Source organism: Semicossyphus pulcher, unplaced genomic scaffold (assembly GCF_022749685.1).
Source record: "Semicossyphus pulcher isolate SPU_LCO1_2020_fin unplaced genomic scaffold, fSemPul1.0.p SCAF_3, whole genome shotgun sequence".
Lineage (NCBI taxonomy): Eukaryota > Metazoa > Chordata > Actinopteri > Labriformes > Labridae > Semicossyphus > Semicossyphus pulcher.
Window position 1 is genome coordinate 20,293,113 of NW_027211704.1, and position 23,426 is coordinate 20,316,538.

The 23,426-nt window shown below is 43.8% G+C and overlaps 1 protein-coding gene across 2 annotated transcripts in view; it reads right to left on the reverse strand.

Annotated features, from left to right (window-relative positions):
* Positions 1 to 23,022, reverse strand: part of kif21b (kinesin family member 21B) — a 65,802-nt gene extending 42,780 nt beyond the window's left edge. For both annotated transcript variants that reach the window (XM_069677593.1, XM_069677592.1), the window contains exon 1: positions 22,663 to 23,022. In XM_069677593.1, the coding sequence (XP_069533694.1) occupies positions 22,663 to 22,703 (41 nt within the window). In that variant the 5' untranslated portion in view covers positions 22,704 to 23,022. The remainder of the gene's footprint in view (positions 1 to 22,662) is intronic.
* Between the last annotated feature and the right edge of the window lie 404 nt (positions 23,023 to 23,426).

The following is a 23,426-nucleotide window of genomic DNA, read 5'->3' on the forward strand; positions in this document are numbered from 1 at the left end:
ACTGCTAGAGGAAAGTGGTGCATACTTTTTCCAGCATGTCGTCTGAAAGTTAAAAAACAAACACAATATGCATACAATCTTATAGCGCGGAACCAATTAGAAATGTGCGACAGAAAAACAGCCCGGAGTAAAAAACAAACATATCATGACAGCACACTTGTTTGCGATGCAGATTTAAAAAGTCACAGTACGTGTCGAGAATGAAAAACGAGGCAGAAAAAGTAAAGTTCTGACAGAAACTGGAGCAAACAGAGCCACTGGTGATGATAAGGCCGACTCTGTCTTCATTATTACATCAGCTGTTAATCCGTCTGCTCGGGACTCGCAGTTCTCTGTCCTGACAGGTAGTTCACTGCAGTTAATTGCTTCCACCTGACATCCCAGTTGTAAAATAATCCCTGATTAGATGAGTCCAAAGGCAGATTGAACATCTTTGAACTCGGTGACAGAATGAGGGCCGAGTATTTAAATTTAGCATCACTTTAAGTTGTTTGCCAGCAGAACGGCAGAAAGTCTCGCGGGCACGATGGCTGATAAGCCGAGTTTCGCTGAAAGAAGTGACACTTTTTAAATGCCTGTGCCGCAGCCCGATGGAAAACGGGGGAAATTTAGGGGGTAATGTTGCTTTATGTACATAAAACAGAAGATGTGTGACATCGCCCTGTGTTAATCTTGGGCTTTCAGAGGTACAATATGGACACAGTCGGGAGGTAATCACTTTAAGCTGCGGAAAAAGCCATGAGCAAGCAGTATCGGAGCACTCGGTCCTGCTAAACCCCCTCCAGTTCAATCTTCAGGGGATGCAAATCAACTCCCCCGCACACCGAGACAGCACAAGGACTCCCCATGGGATGCTTAAAACAAAGACACACACATACAGTGTGTGAAGAGAAATCCCCGACCTCATACAGCTGCAGTTAGGGTGGTGGGCAAATCACAAAGACACGCACACAGTAACTCAAGAGACAAACACTGTACACACATGCAGCTCAAAACATCCTACTGTACTATCTTCACTTCACACATGTTTCCTCTCAAGCATGCATTAAGAACCGCACCCACCACCAACACTCACAATAATCCCTTCACCACACGCTGTTATGCTGCTGCAGAAACACACACACACAGCTGACGACAGCGCTTTTTGGCCCTCGGTCAGGCCTGCAGGCGTCACTGAAGAGGGTCTTCCAGGAAGAGTTTAAAGACTTTTAAATAGACCAATTCAGCAGCAGCGTACGAACCCCTGCTACCTTTTTATGACACACAGCGAGACACATAAAGCAGCCTGCAGACAGATGAGACTCTGTAATTACTGCAGGTGACCTTGACACTGAGGTTAATGTATCTAAAACCACAGATCCAAAATGTGTGCTGTTTGAGACAATTATTAACGAGAAGTGGATACAGCAGAGGAGGAGTGAACAGGCTCGGCACAATGGACTCATCGGAGGAGTGTGTGTGTGTGTGTGTGTGTGTGTGTGTGTGTGTGTGAGTGCTGCAGCTGTATCATAAAAGGGTTGGAGGTCAGTCCTCACAGCTTTCTCTGTTTACACTCAATTCTGTCTTTTGTGTGAAATATTTATAGGTGATGTGTAAGTGTAACACTTGACAGCTGACTTTTAAAGAAAAGAAAGAAAGAAAGAAAATTTTAGAGGCCAAATGAGCAGTTTGGATTACATTTAGTAGTTTGTTACAGACAGAGAAATCACTCACATCATCCTCAGCTGTTAACTGTTAACTGCTAATGTGTTAACTGCTAATAAGCAAATGTTAGCATGCTAACGCTCTAAGCTACAATGGTGAACATGGTAAACCATTTGCCTTCTAAACGTCAACTTAGCAATGTCACTTGGGGAGTGTTAGCATTCTATTGTTAGCATGTAGCGCAAAGTACCGCTGTGCCTCAGGAGCATTCAGCCTTTTAGAGCTGCTAGCATGGCTGAAGACTTTTATTCTTGTTAAAGAATTTTACCTCTGCTCTGTTGGGATAATAAAGTGTCTTTCTTTGTGTGTTGAAGTGTTTGTGTGTAGCGTCTTCAGCAGGCTTTTGGCTAACGTAGCATATTTAAACGAGTTAAACAGACCCATAACCCTGTCTGTTAAAAAAATACCAGCCAAATAATTCAGATTTTTTTGTTGACAGAAAATTATTTCTTTCTTATTTCTGTCTTATTTAAAGACATTTGTCAAGTAAAATCACTTGTTAGTTAAAGCTTGTGAATTGTGTGGTTTCCTGCTTTTCTCTATTTTACATGATTGTAAATTCAATGGGTCTGTAGGTCAGACAATACAAGATATTTAAAGACTAGGGCTAGGGCTCAGTTGAGTTATACTCTGATATTTTATACATTTAAAAATAAATTAAATAGAAATTGTAGAAAGACGTTATAGAAAATAGATGTTGGCTGCTGTCCTGAATATTGCATAAGCCAATATGTGTGTCTACCTTTCATGCTTTACACACCTCTTCAGCGTGTCTTCCCCGCTATCACAAAGGTGTAAAACATTCCCAAAACTAGCATGTCAGAACTCAGGAAAGTCTCGACAAGCTCGGCATCAAATGAGAGTAGACAAACAAAGAGGCACAAAAACAATGACAGCCTGTCAGTGAAGCACGGGGAGGAGAAAGGGAACAGCTATAAATAATCAATTCAAACGCACACACACACACACACACACACACACACACACACACACCAGGGCTCAGCTGGATGGACATTTAAGCCAGCTGCACCAACAAAAGACTGGATCCATAACATTGATCAGAACAGCAAATGTCTCACACTCACCTACACGCACACACACACAAACACAATAGCTGATACACACAAAGATCCAGACTCACTAAAAGACATGTGGAAGCTAAAAATAGCCCAAAACAGCACGATTAAATGTCTGTATGAGACAGAAGGAGGGAGGAACACAGAGGAGCAGATTGCGGATCCCTGGTGCAGAAAATGAAGGCGTCTATCAGCCTCATCTTTGCACACTAAGAGGAAAATGGTTCTAATGCCCTGGAGGCTAAACAGAGTCACACACAAACACACACATGTATCCTCTTGTTTTTTTGGTCTCTTTTGTATACAGATGAATGTGCAGGTACAGAAAATATCCACAATCTTTTGTTAGGGACCAATAACCTTGGTCTGTCAAACACACAAACACACACACACACAAAGTCAAAAACTCATTATCCACAACCTCCGAGGGAGTTCACTTATTACAATAATTATTAAACCCAATATTGCTAATTAGACTGTTGAAAAAATCCAAACACACACACACACACACATTCAAAGTTATTGCCATATTAAAGCCTGAAAGCCGCAGAAGTCATTGATGCATGACTTGAGAGTGAAGTCGTCTGCGGTCCTCTCGGAAAACAAAACACTTTTACATTCAAAGCAGCCTCGGTCAGATTCCTGCCTTTGAAATAGTTAAATTCTTCATTCAAGGTGTGAAAAAACAAAACATAATATGTTCTCCATACAGTAAGGGTTTACTACCTGGAATGGAAAAACGACTCTGCAGCTCTGTGTCCATGTGGAAACAGTTAGCAGGAGAGACTCCTATAGCAGCCATTAAGTGCCATGAGGAGCTCCATCATTCACACGTCCAGCTCACATCACCAAACATACTGCAGGGCTGATGGACATGCTGCCACTCATGGATCAGAACCAGGAGTGACATGCTGAATTTGAATGGAGTGGAAATAGTGTTGTTCTATGTGTTATAAGCAAAACTAGTGGTGGGTTATTGGGGAAGAGATCAGTGAAAGGTCAGCTCAGTGTGATACAAAAGTCACTGCTAGTGTGTTACCCTGCTATGACAGCTAGGGCGCTCAGGTGTAGCTCAGCAGGTAGAGCAGGCGCAGGTTCGACTCCTGGTCCCGGTGATCATCTGGTGCATGTCATCCCCCACTCTCTCCTTCCCCACATCTGCTGTCTATCAGTCCAGCTCTCCTGGTTGATTCGATTTCATTCACATTAAACATAATTCATTTTAGCCTTTTTTAAAGTTTTTGTACGCCTACTTTGATCAATATTAAATACACACATTGATCTGTGAGGCATTATAAAAGAGGGGGTATTATGCTGTTTCACATTTTAAGACATGTATATAATGTTACAACGTTGGATGTCCAGACTAACATGGGTGAAGTTTCAAATCTGTAGGTAAAAGTCAGTTGGAGTAATCCCCAGGCTTCTCAACTCAGTCTGCAGGCTGCTGTGAACGCCAGGTTTCACATAGTTTTTTCTACACGCAGCACTTTGTGACGTTACAAAGTGCAGCCTCAGCAGGCTTCAGAGAGCTGGCCAATCAGAAGAAAGTGGGCTTGTAGGGGCAGGGTTTCTTAAAGGGACAGAGCTGATTGAGTCATTTCAGGCAGAGGCTGTAGCTGTGTCACAGTCCAGGGGCTGCAGCCTTCGAAGGAGGCGGTCTACGGAGGATGAGTCATTCGTAGCCTGTGTAGACCGCAAAAGCCGAACTGAAATGAGTCCACGGAGCATTTCCTGTTTGCGTCACCAGCTGTTCCCGCCCTTACCCTTGCGTCACCAAACTCCTGTCGCCTAGCAACAGCATAACTAACGTCTGGTTACTTAACCTATTATTTTAAAGACAATTTGTTTCAAGGGCCCTTTCGTTTTTGTAAACATGTGTAATGCTAGCTATTCGATTGAGTTGAAACCAAAAGTTTATTCTTTTGGCCGCGTAAGAGTCGATACCCTGGACCGTGAAGGATGCACCCGATGGATCCTTCACAGCCCAGGAAAAGGAGGACGCATTTGTCGGCCGCATCTGAAGGAGCCTTTGAATTGGGACAGCCTTCGACATGCTGCTGTTACGCAATCGGCCTTCAAATAGAGCCTCCGAAGGCTGCAGCCCCTGGATTGGGACACGGCTTGTGTGAGGGCCCGCACAGAGCACCAGTGTGAGAAAGATGAGGCATTTATTAAACTGTAAATTATGCTAAGCTACTCCACAGGCATCACAGAGTGAAATATGAAGCTTGAAATTAGCATAATACTCCCCCCCTTTAATGAATGCAAAAAATGTTGTGTATTTGCATGTTTATGTTCTTGTTTATCTTGTAAGATAAACAATTTTATGGTCAAGTTTTCAAGACTTCAAATGAAATAAAAGTCTGTATTGTTAATGAAAATTTTGATTTGAAAATTGATGAAGACACAGATGTTTAAGCTGTACAGAGAAGAAAAGGGTTCATGCTGCATGTCCTGCCATGCTGTAAAAAAAATCTTTTCTAATATGAAGGAATCAATTTATAAGAACCACCAATATTGTCACTGTGGACACACACTAACACACTATGAATGCTAACACAAACAGACAGTCTAGTTCCCAGTTCCTTCCTTCAGCTGGCTCGTTCGAGGAGGTCCTGTTTCCTTGGGAACCGCACACACTGCTCTGGGACTCCTAATGTGCAATGACTGTGTGTGTGTGTGTGTGTGTGAGCATCTGTTTGTGTTTACACCATATTAAAGTATAATAGTGTTCAAGTGTGGTTTAAACTGCAAATTACTAAATGCTATTTAGCTCATAATGCCTCCCGTTATACATCAATCCACACCTGAAACTCAACTCTTGACCTTCCTACCAATCAAAATCCAGGAAATAGCCAGGACCAAATGCCAAGTCTGCTACCAACAAGCCCAGAGTACCAATAAAATGAGCCCGCTGTGATCGCCGTCAGTGCCAGTAATGCCTGTGCGTGCCGGTGTGTGTGTTCATGCTCAGTCAACCTTCAAAGAACAGCCTGGTGATAGCCAAAGAGCTCATTTCCCTAATGTAAACACTTCAGTAAAGACAGCGTACACACACACACACACACACTCATAAAGGAAGAGTTAATCGTATTCTCTGGAGCTGCGAGTGTTTCAGGCCTCTGTTGTCTTTCCTCTGGCACACAGCCAGCGGAGAAGCTGCTTCCTGTTATACTGTCCATTTATCTACTCATCAAGTTTCTCAATCAAAGACTTTCCATCGTTTCCCCTCCCTCTTTCTTTATTTGTTATCTTTTTGGCTTTATCGTCACCGTGCAGGAGAACAAAACTCTCTTGTCCTCCTCCTCACACCTCGGCCTGGTTTGTCCCCCACTTTGTTGCCAGTGAAAACAGACTCATCAGGACAAAAGCCTGAATAGCAGAAGCAGCAAAGGGGCCTGTTCCATTTCCTTTTTTCCCCTGATAACAGCAGAGACTAATGTGGACTTTTCCTCGATGCATCACCTCCTCACGCTCCCGCTCGCTTCCTTTCTATCAATCAAATATCGCCGTCATAATGGAAAAACAAACATCCATCATTTGAGGACGCACCATATTGTGTCTCTTCACTGTTAAACACAAACACACCGTCTACCCCCGTCTCACATCACACAAAGGATCCAATAACTGTTGACAGAAAGCTGCGCTGACAGGTAGAGAATTAACGCCTAACTGTGCTGTAAAGAGACGCTAAAGGATGGAAGGACAGTAGAAGCCATGTTCACACAGTAAAGCCTGCAGAGGGCGGCTGTAAATTACAATTGATTTTGTGTTTTCAGGATCAGGTTTAATAAAGCAGGGACTCTGCTGATCTCAGATTATTGTTCCCAAAGATCCTCATGAGGACAAACTCATGAGGATGACGCCTACATCTTCTGTTTCCTTCTCCTCGTCACATATTCCACCTCTCCGTTCTGTTTTGACCACACACTCAGGTTTACACACACACACACACACACACACACAAAATTATTGTCGTGATTCACGTTACATATATATGGATGTGTTCAGCAGACAAATGCAGACAAGCAGAACTGCATCTTGATGGGTGTGTCTGCATACAAAAGAACTTTCAGACCTGAATGCATTAAAGGTGCAACATTTACAGAATTAAACCCGCACTGTATTTTTTTACATAACAAAACTTATAATAACTTGTGTGGTTCATAGAGACAAACCCACAAATGAATAAATAAAAGCAGCTCCAAATATTTAAGCAGAACTGTGTGCTGTTTATGACCACAACAAAGATCTTTGTATCAATGCTTGCAGAAAAAACGGACAGTACAAACATGTATTTGTTAGCAAAACTAGGTCAAAACCTAGTAGGTTGTCAATGTGCGCTTTTGTGGGCACTACAAGGACTGTCCTTATGAGGCCGGTGACAACATGATTGAAAGCAGATGCATGCTGCCGATGTAGGTGAGGACAGCGGAGGAGCAGCCCCGCCTACTCCCCGAGTATAGAGCCGTATAGACAAAGAGTCGCATCAGTGGAGGTCCAATATGCTCCATGATCCGTCGCAACTCTCTCTCTCTACAGCTGTGAAAGTACCGTCACTCACTCAGTCGGTCACACCCGGCGGTCAACCAAAAACTTTTCTTTCTAAATAACTGGAAGCCCTGAATATACAGCCCTTTTTATATTGTGGTTCTGCCACAGCACCATAACGAAGCTCCACCATTACGCCGCCTTTGCCATTTGAAATTGGACAAAGCAACGCCGCCTTAAAGCCGCCCCAGTGTGTGTTTATACACAGCGTTGCGGAAGCAAAAGGTACATGACATATAAACAAACAGTGCAAGCTCCTCTGTTTACACCGACACCATTTCGCCTCTGTTACCTTTCTGTTACTACCTCTGATGCCGGCTCAGAGGCGGAACGACTTCGCCGAACCATTCCGCCTCTGTGTGTTTTCCATTACAGATGACGTGAAACAGAGACATAACAGCCCGCCTTGAACTGGCAGTGTAAAAGGGACTTATATCCCAACACCAAAGCCTGTCCCATGCTGATGCCCTGCCCCTCTTCCTCCTCCTCCTCTTCTCCTGTGGGCTGACAGACTAAGAGGTGGTGAGACTTGATATCCCCCTTTTGTCCTCCCACTCATTAATAACCACCCAGCTGAGAGACAACTGTAAAACCTGTCATCGCATCCTTTCTCCTCCTCCCTGCTTCTCTCACACACCTCATTTCCTTTGTGTCGCGACTGTTGGTTTAGACGAGGTGGTCATGCAGTGGAGACTGTCTGCTAGTACTGAACCAGCATGGCTCATTATCAGCGCACAAATAAGTCTACAGTGGAAGACGGTTGACCTGCAAGAGGAATCCATGATGCATGTATTTAATTAAATCTTCCAGATTCTTAACACAACATGACAAGAACAAACACTTCTAAATTTCCACAGAAACCTTTGAGAAAATATTTACACGCCGCATTACAAGTCAACGCATCTCTATTCTTATGAAGAACCGTAAACATGCTAAAAGGTGTTGCCCTTTAATTCCATTCCTGTCGCTGCCTGTCGGTGGTATCCGTGCGGTTTTCCCTGCTGACTTCTCCGCACCGCAGCCCGTCACACCGACAGCTGCCGGGACGTCGGCTCCACACACACACAGCAGGCTGGATTTCTCGTAAAGCCTAATGGCACTTTGCAATGAAATAATGCATACACACTTACAGCAGGGGCCTACATTTATCAAACAAGCCACTCAGAGTAATCTTAGAATGAAAAGGAGTATAAGGAGTTTTCTTGAACTGCTGCCAAACATAATGAGGTGCATTTTTAAAAGCATACAGTATGCCCAATGAAACCAACTACCAATGACCAACAAACATATGCAGTAAGGTCCCTCTGTTCCTCTATGCCTATTATCTAACAAGTAGGTAAATACTAAACACAAGCCTCACACTCTTATGCAGCGTTACTGGACAGAACTGTCTCTCCCTCTCTGACAGAGATTAACTTCAGACAGCCCAACAGAGATTACATAAACAGCAGCACAGCGTCTCCATCTGGTTCTGTTTGCTTGTACAATGCCTCGATTAGTGCTTTGTCATAGTCGGAGTTCAGATTAGGATTACGCACACTGACACAGCAATTTGCATGCGTGTATGTGTGCGTGTCAGCGAGAGAGAGCGAGAGCATAAGACAGGGATACAGACAGCGTACTCAGGTATTAGATACTTGCTCATCCTCTATAGTATTACAACTGTAAAATGTCAGTGGGATGAACATTAGGCAAAGAGGGTGCGTATGGTTTACTGTCAGTTAATCTCTATTTACAGAGTCTACACAGAAATGTAGAATCTGTAGGCAGGGAGGTAGATTTCCAAGTGTTCTGGTTTTCATTTGTACTACGCTTGTAGTCCACATAATACTGACGTATCAGCAGGCTGCGGCGTATGCAGGAAAAACAGTCCGTGTGGAGAGCAAAATCAGACGGAGCATAAAGCGCCGTAATGACATCCCGGCTCCCATCCGCGTCGATTTAGCTTCTTATTAATCTCTATAAACAGACATCTGCATGCTAACAGCTAACAATCTGCTCTAGATCTAAAATTCAACTTGATGAATTCCCTTGATGCTGCGTCACAAAAGTTGTTCAGTGTTCAGATTTCCCGTCTACCTCGAATGCATCAGAAATGATCAATCCGACCTCCGTTCAACAAACGAGCATTTCAAAAGTAGTTTTCTTCTCTTCTTGAGGACAGACCTGACAAAGCTTCAGTTTGACTTTTTAATAATCTGCATCACAATGTTAAAATTTCGGCACAGGTAAGACTCGTTTCTTTTTCTGTAAACAATGCAGCACAAAGAAAAGGAAGTTGTTTATTGCTAACCGCCGGCTACATGCCCAGGCATGTTCACCGTTGTGCCCAGAGGCTTTATTGGCGTCAGACTATAGCCAGTGGGATCCGAGACTGACTGTCAGTAAATGCATTTAAGTCCAAAAGTCTGACATTTTTTTCAATATCCAAGATTAAGTACAGGTCGTACTGAACTGTGTGTGTTGTTCTGCCCAGCTTAGCACGTTGCATGTGAGCATGTCAAGGCCTTCTCTCATATCAACTTGAACAAGATAACTAGTTTGCAGCTGGTGAAAAAATGCTGCTTAAATTACTTTTCTTCTTCAATCTTAAATCTACATTTACACTTCTTCGTGGATGTGACAACCGATTTAGATAAAAGTTCATCTGGCCAAGACTGAAACCATGAACATCTTTGAGGACATCATTTTATAGTAACCGTCTGAATGAATGGTCTCCTTTTAGTTTGTTCAACTCTTTCAGTTCAACAGGTTTTATTCCTTCAAATTATGTTCGAGAGAAGTGTCAGGGAGTGGATGTGTTTGGAGTTGACCTGGCAACATGTGATAGCAGCCTTTGTCACATTGTACAAACTGTCCACCTGATACGAAACTTCTGAGAAGCCGTCAAGGCGAGGTCTATTAGCGCTCTTTGAAGCATTTGTCTCCGTGTTGCTCTCTCACTGTATCTGCCTTTGAAAGAGTCAAATAGAAAGTGGGAACAAGACAAAAAGGGAAAAGGAGAATAAGGGAGGGGTTGGGCCTTTGGCAATTCATGAAGATTGTCACGTTTGACATGAAAAGCCCTGAGAACTCGGGAAATGGCCTGGCCTATTTTGGGCGAGGAGCTCTGGGTATATCAGTGACTGTAGGGTGAAATGAGAGAGGCCCAGAGGTGCGGAGGGGCTGAGGAGGTCACAACTGTGAGAAAGACCATGTGACAAAATGATTAACAAAATGGAACGGATGTGAAAAAGAATTTGTTTAGAGGCCAACTGATCAGTAGGTCCAACAGATTAGTTAACAAGTAAAAGTCACAAAGGGTTTCCATCTAATCTAATTTGTACGGATGAGAGGGTTAAGAGTATGTTTGACCTTTATAATACAACACAACATTTCCTCTATTAAACTAGGAATTTCATTGATGTTATTAGCTTATTTATATGTTTTTCATGGCATCATTTCGGATGCAAAATAATTAGGCATTTTGAAAACAATATTTCCCAATGTCATTTCATATCTTCAAGAAAAACAAGAGTCTACAGCGATAAAGCAGCTCTTTGATGTTAGACTTGAGCAGGGCGCTGCTCTTAGCCAAATGCTAACGCTAACAGGAATCATTTGTTGCCAATCTAGTATACATCCAGGCATTTCTGACATACAAGTAACCCATAGACTATGCATCTGAAACACACTACATATTGAATTTACATCATGCATAGTTTAGTGTATCAGCATGCTAATTGCTTAGGTTTCAACATTATCAAAGATACTATGTCTAAGTTGGACATCTTTATAATAAAGAATCGTACTGTATACTTTTAAAGCATTTTTAAATATGTGACCTAATAAATGCTATCACACACATCATGAATATTTACAATAAATGTTTCATCCTAATTACTTGATGCAGTATTGTTGAATAATTGTATTCCTGACTGCAGTCCTTTGTCTTTCCCCTTTCCTTAATGTAAATGAATGCAGCACTAATGAACATCTTCTCCTATCTCACATCTCTCATTAATTAAAACCTATTCATCAAAGACTTCCTGTAAAACTCTATGAAACGCACTCAGAGCAGCTGAAAGGAGCCATTTTTGGTTATTGAGCTACAGTAGGCATTTCTGTCCTGCTGCCCATTTAATCAGTCCTCCATTGATTTCCTGAATGAGCCGTCTGCACCGATTCTGCACGGAAAAAACCAACAACTGCCTCTCTGCCGGTGATCGACATTCTCATCTCTCCGTCTGCTGGTTTACCCACCACAATCCATCTAAGACACATCACCTCTAATGTCTATAGTTTGCTCTTATAGTAATCACTTAAGTGTGTGTGTATGAGAGGAATAACGACACACACGCTTCCATAATTGGCTGTGGAAGAAGGCCATTCACAACAAAATCCGTCTCTCGCTTCGGCCTCCAATGCTCCACATGGGCCAAACGTCACAGCAGGCTAACAGGCTGCTAGCCAAGCTCGCACACACAAACACGCACACACTCAAGAGTTCATATCCTGGTCCAACACTCTTCAGGGTTGGCAGGACTAAGCAAAGGGCACCTGACTGTGTCTTATCCCTGGCAGGGTACGGCCATGTTAGCCATGAATTAAACACGATGGCATCAGATTAAAGTGAATAAGTGGAGGAAGTGCGTTAAGCTAGCCGTGACCTTTGTAACAGGGTCGAGAAAGTAAACGTCCGGCTCAGGTGGGGGCATTGGAAGAGATTAATGAGGAACACATGGACAAACTGAGGCAGTGATGCATGAAGTTTGGGGAGAGGAGAGCTGAGTAAGAACGGAATATGCAAATGAGGAAGCAGGGAAGATGCTGCACGGCGTAAGCAGGCGTTCATAAGCCTGAGAAGAGGAAGTGGGACAGCGGTCACGAGAGGCCGACTGGGCGGGGACAGCTGGCTCGTCCAGGTGGTGGCAGGCGGACTCAGAGTGGACACCTTCTGCCACTCCCATTTGGCGTCTGCGGTGCCTCACCGATGCACACGTGCTGATTCTCCCAGAGCGCCATGCCTGCTGCAATGTGTCCATGAGGCTGTTGTGATGACGACCACATACTTTTACTCTACTTATGTCATGTGGATACATCCTGAAATCAGGCTGAAGTCATTAGTTTGTCAGTCTATTCACCACCACACTCACTCACTCAATACTGCGACATACAATACATGCAAACCTCTCTTCATAGCCTTTGTATGAACCTTATCTATCGAACCAACCTCACAGACTGTCGGCCCTGAAGCCCGAGGCTCTGCTGCCAATTGGTGACCGGCGATAAGCGAGAGCATGGCTCACATGTATTGTGCTCATTGGTTTGACTCTTTGTGTTAGCATGAGCTGGAGCACAAATGAGCGAACTGGTTCATGGATGTTAACATGAGCGTTTTCTTAACTGAGCCAGACTTCGAGGACGGAGATGTCCTACATTTTCCGGAAAGGGCTGGGTCGACTGTTCAAGAAAGATCAACGAACTGAGCTGGAATCTCTCACGATACATGTCGGGAATTTATTACTATACTGTTATTTATATACTGCCATTGGAAGTTCAAGGTCTGTCTCAACTGTTGCCTTCTTGCATTGTTCTTGTTTATTGCACTCCATGAATAAAGAACATCGGTTTGATCCCCGTCTCCTCCTTTCAACATGTCGAAGTATCCTTGGGCAAGATACTGAACCCCAAGTTGGTTCCAAAGGTATATCCTGTAGTGTATGAATCTGAAGATTTGTGGTTGTGAACGCAGTGTAAATGTGTGGCACTTGATTTGTGTATGAATGTGTGTGTGAAAGGGTGAATGCTGGCATGTTGTTAAAAAGACCTACAGTGGTCGATAGACTCAAACAGCGCTATTTAAGTGCATTACCATTTGCAGCCATGTCCTGTGAAAACAAACCAGTGCATCAAAGATAAAATGAGGAGTTAAGAGTGGCACCTGTGGTACACCTTAGGCCCTCAAATTTCCCTTTTTGTTATTATGCTTGTAGTATTATACCCCTTTCCCACTGAAATTAGCGTGTTGACACTGGTTTTTCAGACCCGGGAAGACCCGCTCATAGATGCCAGTTGCCTCTTTTCCCATTGCCAGTGAAGTATACTCCTGTCGGTCTCTTTTCTGCTGCGTCACCGTCTGACATCACAAATGCCCCGGAGACAGAGTTAGTAAACAGTTAAGATGTTACGGTGGTTTGGTCTTTATTGTACCTATTAGTCATTCAGTCTGTTTAGCAAACTCGGCGCCAACAAATTGGGAACAATGTTCGAGCGCTGCTCGGACAGAGACAGGCGGAATTTGTAGCTGAGGTGACAAGGAGTCGCAGAAGTTAACAAGAGAGCATAGCGTCGCGCCGGAAAGGGGTGGAGATTAGCGTGTTGACACAGGTTTTGTGTTCCCATCAATGACGATCGCCGATAATGATCCGGGTCTACTGCAGAGTTATTTGACCCGGGTCTGAAAGCCGATTGTAACCTTTCCCACTACGCAAAAAAGCCGGGTGTTAGCAGGTTTTTTGACCAGTGGGAAAAGGGCTCAAGGTAAGATGAGCTGTGTTGGAAGCTGAACAGGCTACTCGTGACAGCAGCTGGGAAAGAAGTCGGCCTTTAAAAACAAAGAAATCCTAGATTGCATTGATTAGCTGTCTACACGTACCTAACCTCAGGCTTTTCACACGGACATAACACTCCTCAAACTCAAAAGTTTTAGATGTAAAGCTGGATATTAGTATTAACCTGCAGATATAACACGATAATTCATTTTGATAATAGTAATAAATGTGTAATAACAGGTGTAAATTTCCTGTATGCACAGTATTAATAACAACAGCATAACCAGAACCATTCAGTGAACCTCCTCACTGCTGTCAAAGACGAGTAATCCTTCATTTTCAGATGAGCATCTCTCATTGTTACAAGGGCACATCAATTCGCATCATCGGAGCTGATTCTGGGTCAATCCCCACCCCATTTCCTCACCCCCCTCCTCATTTCCCCTTCCCTCCCCCCTCGTCTGCTCTGTCTGCCGCTCCATTGGGGGGAGGTGGAGGCGCAAGAAAGAATCAAATTAGCTTCTTTCCTACATGACAGACGGTGTTGTCAAGGTCAGAGAGGCGCGAGCCGAGATTTCTGATTATTCCAATTATTTTGACAAGAACGGGCCATTAGGATAGCATTTGTTTATTGTTTTGATAGATACTGGATGCTTTTAGACAAAGTGCTTTTAAGCAACGTGACTGTAGAATATTAGTGTGGGCCACCATGAGTGTTGGGGATATAGTCAACTGACAGACCACAAACTATGTTGTAAAATTGATCCCATCTGACACTTTATTATGGCAGTGGAATATGGAGACCCAATTTAGACGTCATAAAAAGGAAAGTGGCAACAAGAAGCAGTCAAAAGAGAAAGAGACAACGAGCCAAAAATGTGGTAGTGTTCACATTTGCTTCCAATTATACAGGTTCTAGCACATGTGACATGGCCTGCATAATGCAAGAACTTTCACATGTGAAATATCTGAAAACCACATGTGACTGTCATGACATTTTCTTTCATGTGAAATTGTGTTTTGCATGTGATAAACCAGATGTTCATATGTGAATTTATTAAAAGTCAATATGTTTAAAATGTCATATCAAACATAAATAATTTAAAATCTATGTGTCAATTATGTCCCTTGATACTTTTGATGAAAAAAAAAACTGAAGCACCAAAACCAAACAAAATACTCAATGCCACATGATGGTTACATGTAGTGGTGTATTATTCAAGAATATCAAGGTTATAAGTAAAACAAACACACAGCTGCCATGTGTTTGTGTTCACCTTTTTCACACATACGCTGCTGCCGAGCTGCAGACTGCTGCCATGACTCTGCTCGTCTGTCCGCCTCCCTGGAGGGCCGGTTAGCATTACCACCAGCTCAGTCTCCCACTCTGTCAGACAGCATTTAGCATGAGTGCTAACACAGCCAGCAACAACGTCTGTATGTCTGTAGGAATGCTAACTTAGCCAGGAAGAGCTAAAGAATATGTTTTGATCTGAAATATGTGCAGAAGTCAGGTGGTATATTAAAAAAAAAGTAGCTATGTCCTTGGCATGATATTTATTAATCTAATAAATGGTGGAGTAGACAAGAGACTGAGCTACAGCTAAAATTGGCTAATGTGCTTATTTTCTACCAGAAGGGATGTTTTAGGCTAGCTTATCCTGCTAGCCTATCTGAGCAGTATTGAAGTCCTAAGCATTTAAGTTATAATGGCAATGCCACAATTGCCACTTTCTATGGATATAAATCTGCTCAGGTATATTTTAAAGTCATAGTCCGTATTTAAATCTGGTAGCATAGTGCTAACTAAATTGTAGGCTTAATTCTTCCAACCACTTTGCTTACTCAGCACTTTTATTTTGACCATTAGAGACGCGTCCTGAACCAGTCAAAACAATTCAAAAGCTGTTTTCACTGATCTGTAGAATCACATGCTCGTCTTACTTTGACATAACAAACCTGCTTACCATACCTTCTTAATAGCTATGGGATGTAAAGAAGTGCTGAGGCTATTAGCTTCTTTTACATGCTGTACAGGATTAGCTTAAAGTATATAGCTTAAGCTGTCGATCAACAGTCTAGCCAGTGTCTTAAAACTAGATATTTCTATTCATGATTGTGAAAAAAGTCTTTCTTGCATATAATAAAACAAGCAAAAGCAGCCTGTTAGCCGTCAACAAGGCTAAGAGTGTACATCTATGCTAGCAACGCAGATAAAGACCCAGCTGTGAATCAAGCTAAATGCTAACCTGTTCACCGTGCTTATACACTTACAGTGAGAATTTAACATGATGTTTAGAGGGTATGTTTATCAAGCTGACCATTTTAATTCAGCGTGTTAGCATGCTAATGTTTGCTTGTTAGCACAGTACAGTGTGGGGCAGATGGGAATGTCATCAGTTTTTAAAGGGCTTTTGGTCCTAAAGCGCAGTAATGAGCAAATTAAAAATGTATTGGACAAACGTAATCTTTAAGTACATCAATTTCAGTTCACCAGACCGTTATTTTTTGTGCTGACTTCAGCACTTCCCCTCCATTCACAAACAACGAGACAAAACAAACTCCAGTAGTGAATAAGCTACTTAGCGCTGAAGGTGATTACAGGCCAGCTGGTCTCACACACACACACACACCCCACCCCTTCATATCTACACAGTGTACACTGACAGCAGCTCTACTGAAGCATGCACACACACACAAACACACACACTCATATGGCACGCATTCAAATTCTTCCCATTTTTTGCCTTTTCATAATATCTTCACTTCCTCTCCAAACTGAATCCTATTTTGCTAGTCTCGAATGACATGTGAGGGAACATACAGTTCCCTTAAATGAACTCACGAGGAAAAACACTGACAATATGAATAAATCAATTTCAGATGGACACTTCACGAGACAAAAAGGGCACATTAAAGCTCTGCAGCAGAAATGCTGACCTGCTTTCGATGTAGAGTGCTTCAGGAAACATTTCAAAGGCCCAGGAAACACGTGTGTGCGTTTGTGTGTTTAGGAGCACAATAGTAATAAAGTGATTATTAAGACAGAACAGGAAGAGGGGAGTTCTTGTATTTCCCACTCCTCCTGTTATAGTTCTACTTTCTGATTAAAAAAGCAGAAGACAATAAACATTTTTATTGCTCAGAAAGAACATTCAACATCAAACTGGAGAAGTAAATCGCCTCTGTAAAGTCTAGACACAACACCTGAGGGCCTCCATCTCTCTGCCTCGTCCTCCCTCCGCGGGAATATGGCAGCCACGTGCAGCTGCGCCCAAATTATTCATACACGCGATGCTCAGACGTACACAAACACATGCACATGAACACACTTGGACGCACACACATACACACACACAGCCATTGCATGTTTGGCCAAGAGCTCATATTTGCACGCCACAGTGGCCCTTTTGACAACAGAAGACACACTTGCTCCTTTTTCCTACGACGCCCCCAGACCCCCCCCCACCCCCATTCTTCTCTGTCTCTTTCCCTCTTTGATTTGACTTTGTATTTATCGTGTTGAATTGCAGGAAGCATTGCTCTTTTCTGAAGTGGGAGAGCAGTTTATAAAACAAACAACATCAAAAAAGGACTGTACAATCCTCTCTCTCATCCACTTCCTGTCTGCGGTCCTATGAAAATATCCCCTTTTTCTTTTCCCCCCCGTTTACCCTCCATTTCTCTGCCTTTGCTCACTGTGTCTTTATCTGCATGTGTGTGTGAGTGCAAACTCAGCACAGAGCACAAAGACCTGCAGTGACATCAGAGTCATTCACAGTGTGTCCTCTGTCTACACTGACCCGAGAGGTGCTCTGTTTAAAGGGCCTCATCCCCTCCTCCCCTCCCTCACACAGACCCTCTGTGATTTCCAAGTGACCACAACAATGTCAACACAAACAAATTAGTTTATGCGGTTCATCAGAAATACGCAGACCACAGACATGTATTTAACTCCAACCATACAGCCAAACAATGTGGAAATGTAACATTTTTATTATGCTTTTTTTCATGTCTGTGAATACTTCCAAAAAAGTTTTTTTATAAGGCAGCTCCAGCTGACATATGATGAGACCCTGATAAATGCAAATGTCCACACTGAAGAGCCTTTCATTTCTTACTGAATTCAAATAGATGAATGCAAATAAATACGGATCTGTGTGTGCGTTTGTAAGTGTGCACGTGCAGGAGTGGGCGAATAGAAATAGTAGGGGGCTTGGGGGAGAGAAAGCTGGTGGAATTCCAGCTTTTTGGTCCCAGCTTCACGCTTTATTTCGCTCACAGTGCAGACAAGCTTGAGCAAGAGGAAATAAAAGGATGAGGCAAACATTCAGAGGGAAGTCTGAGACGTATGTGTCCATTTTTTTAGTCAGTAAGAACAGCCCTTTTTCAAAAACAGCTCCCCTCCGAAGCTTTGTAAAATAAATGGCCTGAGGTTTAACTTTGGGGTCTACTTTCTCTCACTTTCACATTCGAACTGTTGAATCACGCTTCACTGAATCGTGTCAACTGACTCGTTAGCGGCTCACAAAGCAGGAAGTGAACAGGAAGTGTGGATAGTCCAGAGGCAGCCTCACAGGAAGTCATTCTGCAACAGCAGCAACACCATTTGGGACGACTGTTACTCATTACAGGGAGAAGTTCATCAGCAGAGCAGTTGCACAATATATTGTCATGCCTGAGCCCTACTATTTCTGATCTAATGGTTTAAACACATAAGCTACGTTCATCTCCGTAACACACTCTAATAGCTCTATTGAACACCAGTCTTTGATGTGTTATTAAGGGGGGTTGTGTTGTTGTTTGACACAAGAGGATTAAGAAGCGCAGCTCAGCAACCTCACTCACTTCTTTGTCCAGCAGACCTCCTCGAGCCACAAGCAGCTCGTAAGCCTGATTATGCAACAGGTACTAACAGGCCCTGAACTAAACACCTAGTATAACCCTCAGAAAAGCTATTAGAGTCATGAATGTTATTGCCAATGTTATTGATGTTCCTGTTCCTAAGCAGTAAGGGACACGCAGCTTCTTTAGCACTCTTGTCACAATAGACACTCACACAGACCTGTCAGGTCAAAGAGGTTTAAAGAAGAACAACAACAAAGAAGCACATGACCATCAGGCCGGCGTGAGGAGGAAGTGATGCCCAGGCTGTGAACGGGCAACTGGGGCATGTGCTCCATCATGTTTCCTGCTCCTCTTCCCTCCATGAGGCCAAAAGCACTGATTGGAAGCAGCAGAGTCAACAAATCATTCAAACCTTTACTTAAGCCTCGCAAATCATAGAGGTCTCCCTCATTTTCAATGATGATGAATTAACAAAAGCAAAGCTACTTTCACTTTTCCCATGTTGAGAGCTGAATGCACTAACCAGCGACCAGTACGACTCTAGGATTCTCGCATGTTCTCACACACAAAAACACAAACCTTTCCCACCAGCCATTTTTAAAGGCAGCCCCCCGGGGGAGGCATGTAACCCAGACAGAGCCTGTGTGGCAAACTGTGACAGGAAACAGGCGAGACTGGTAGCCGACACAGGACACACGTCCAACAACAAAACACAACCTTTTTTTTTCAAACACCCATATAAAGCCTTTGTGTATCAGCTGTGAGGGGCCTCTTCCGCAGTCGTATTCCTCTGCTCCTGTTTTGTTTTGAAGCCGGTGTTTTGGTCATGAGGTGGCAGCACTTTTAAAGAGTTATGAAAAACTTCTGTGTTTTCTGTAAAGGGACTATTTATTATCACGTTAGCAGAGAGATAAAACTAATCCTTTTTCTCAGCTGAGCTCCAATCGCCTCTGAGCCACAACACTCTGCGCCATAACCGTCCTCCACAGCCCGATCGTTCTCGTGTCGGGTATAAAAGAACACATTATTTTGTGCTCTCTTTGCACAAGTTCAACCTCATCGCTGTCATGATCTTGAACCGCAGATGCAGGAAAAGCACAAGACTGAGGAGTCCCTTCTTGGGGGTTCTTCAGGTGATTTTTTTTTTTTAGCAGATCAAACGGAGAGGAAAGCCTTGAGGAAAAGTCTGTTTTAGGTGAAACATCAGGCTGCAGTCACAAGGTCAAAGAGCACAACAACACTTAACAGATCTATCTTTGTGACTATTTTTACACAGCTAGGGAGGCTGACTTCGCACGTTGGTGGAAGACGAGAGTCGCTCGTCCGTCTGAGTAAAGCTGCAGAGAGAAACAGCATGAGCAAGATCGATATGCAAATGGTTACATATAACTCTCATGTTGAGTAACACCTCACTAAAAGCAGAGTGACTGACATGTATAGAAGCACATGCTCGCTCAGAGTTAGCCCCAACATAAAGCTTTCAATCTGGGGCAAACGCAGCACTCTACATAGGATCCATAAGAGGAGGAGGGGGAGGAAGTGAAACTGCACGTATGCTTGTCTGTTGATGTGCTTGTGAGTCTGCGAGTGTGCGTGGGGGTTCAAACGGCTAAGACGGAGAAAATGCAGGAGTTTTCTCCTTATAGCCTGTTTGCATCAGACTGAGCTTATCTTGTAAGTAAGTGCAGCTGTAGGGATAGAAACAGCCGAGCCAGACGCAATTTAATGACGGCCACTTAGTAAGGAGTTACATTACATGCATCTAGTCCTGTTTGACTTCACTGCAATGTGGTGTGTGCGTGAGTGTGTGCGTGTCTGAAAGCAGGCTTGTAGGTCATGTCACTGGTTATATGGACATTGTTTAGGGAAGGCTGTGCAGACATTCAGGAAATGGATACTGGCGACTCAGACTAGGCGCGTGCATGTGTAAGTTGGCCCTCAAGACAACCCCATTGCCCTCCAAATAGATGCACACACAAACACTAAGCTGTATAGGGTCTGCCTGGGGGGCTGCACAACATGGGAGCAATTAAACACCATCCTCTCTTATCAGCGGCCGACTTTCTCAGGGAGGAAAGAGAGAGAAAAAAAAAGAAAGATGGAGTCTGGCGGTCATTGGGAAAACCGTCGCTTATACAGCGGGAAGTTATCCTTCTTTGTGTGTTTATTTATGGGCTTCCCATTTCCTGTCAAACACAACAGACAATTTTGGTGGCACTCAGAGGACGTGTACACACACACAGATTACACATGATGAAAGGGGCTCGCCCACCAGCGAAGTCGTGTAATCACACACGCCCTTTGTCTAATAAAAAACGTTGTAAATATAACGTTCATTTGACCCTCCTTTCAATCAGTTTTAATCATGTGGGTTTTTCTGGGTCTAGACTACAGTTAAAAACTTCCTGTTAACAGGCAGAAACCTCGGGCAGAACCAGCCTCGTTGGTGGACAGCCGTCTGCCTCAGAGATAAATAAGTTAAGTGGATGATAGCAATGAAAATATGCTCACACACTGCAGGTCATGTCAATATTGCATCACCAAATGAGAAGCTAAACACGCAGACATTTGTGTAGATGTCTGCAGTGTTCTGTCACCTTCACTCATTCACTTACACTCCATCAACAAGCCTCTGAGTAGCTTCCCAGACTTTAATCAATAACTTCAGTTGAGCAGCAGCCACCAGCTGTCTCCGTGGCGTCTCTTTTCACCTTTCTCTTTGCTTTTTTGTCAGCACCACCCAGCCCACTTCCTGTTACAGTTGCCGCTATGAACAAGCACAAAGGAGATCCACTCAGCGGCTGATTGACAAGTGACTCTTGAAATCTCCCCTGGGGAAATGGGGCCATCGGTTGGAAAGGTTCATCTTAAAAGGCTGCTGCTGTCCGGGGCCGACCCCCAACCTCACCCCCCTGCTAAGATCAAGCAAGAAATGGTTCCCAAACTGGGGTTGGAGGACCTTAAAGGGGGCCTCGGGCCTACTTTGCTGCACATGCTTTACATTTGTGCAATGAGAGAGGGTGTGAGGATGCACATTTTGATCATAGGATTGCCCAAATGCAATTCCCACTGGGACTAGCTCATATGACAAAGTCAGGGTGGGTCTGAGTAGAAAGACAGCTTCTGCTCCACACTCTGCAAAATGAGCATGGTTACAGGCGCAGCCCAAAATCACACTCACACAACAGTCGTGCCTTCCAGTTTCAGATGCCCCCAGAGCCAGCAAATGCATGCATTTTTCTAATCTCTTTATATCAGCTTTAAGTCTTGGCACACACAATCGATGGGCCGCTAATATCTCCTGATGTGGATCCAAAAGCTCCTGAGCTGCTGCCCAAGCCTTTGGGTGCATTTCCAACAAAGGCAGTGAATGACACAGCTCTGAAGGAGAGCATGTCTTTGTGCTCCATTCTTTTGCAGAAGCAGGACAAAAATGCAGCAAAAGGCTCTGATTTTAAACGCAAACTCATCCATACATATACAAGGTATTCACTACGCAAGGTTAAGGTAAGGTGAGACTGCATGTAGTTGCATGTGGGAATAATAATAGAGAAATTGGCTTGGAGAGAAACGCCCATTCTCCTCCCTGCACCTGGCTGCAGCTGTCCTTGTCACTTCACCCTATGGTAAACCCTGAATGCAACCTTTACGTACAGCGGACTCATGCTGTGGAGAACTTAAGCCCCCATACATGCAAACAATCATATGGAGATAGCGTTGTGCTGGCACATGCTTTGCCTTATCAATATTATGCAGAGCACCACCCATGTATTACAAAACAAGGTGTGTGGCTGTGGAGATACTTGCATGCTAAAAGCAGGGACCGTAATGAGAGTAAATAAGACTATAAGTGTGAAGGATGCATTTAATTGATCGCCAGCAGGCACAGACACAATGTGGTCTGCTAAGGTCGGCAGATTTCCAGCAGACAGACGTCGGAGGCTTACCTCAACGCAACCTTCACGCAGCAGTCGCCCTGGCTCGCCATTATCTCTTTCAGGGTTCACCGGCGGGGCTGTGGAGTAATTCGGCTATGTTGGGTTTTTTCAGGGTGTGGAAACCGAGCGGTGCTGCGGCGGTGCAGGGTTTCTCAGGTCAGCGGGAGCAGCCGTCAAGACCTGGCCGCGGTGAGCTGCCTCATCCGGACTCCTCCTGTCTGCTTCTCCTCCGCTGGGGCGGTCATTTCTGGCTCAACGGAGTTTGTCACATCGCAGAGTTCAACCCGCTTTTTTCAGTCTGCCTGTGCTCTGTCTCTGTCGCTACATCCTGTTTAAAGTGAGTATGTGTGAAACATATGAGCGCTCCTCTGAAACCACACCGCTGCTCTCTGAGAGACACGATCACGTTGAGGCAGCGCTGAGACAGTAAACTCGAGGGAGGTGCTGCTGCCTTCAGGGGCTGTCGGAAATATTGAGTAAACCATTGGTGCGTCTGTGCAGAAGGCTATGGCTCTGCAAAATTAATTCATTCCGACTTACAGTGCACTATAGAGGGTAGTAAAGAATATTTCCACCACGATCATATTTTAAATAAAAAATATATATTTTTCTTTACCCCTTGCCACACTCAGCCTTTTACTGTCATGATAAACACAATGCTGACTAAGCTGCTCAGTTACGTTATGCAAAAAGATAACATCCCCAAAACGATATTTATGTGGAAAAAGGGCACACAATAGCATAGGCTGAGGTATATTTGTTCTTACAGTTTC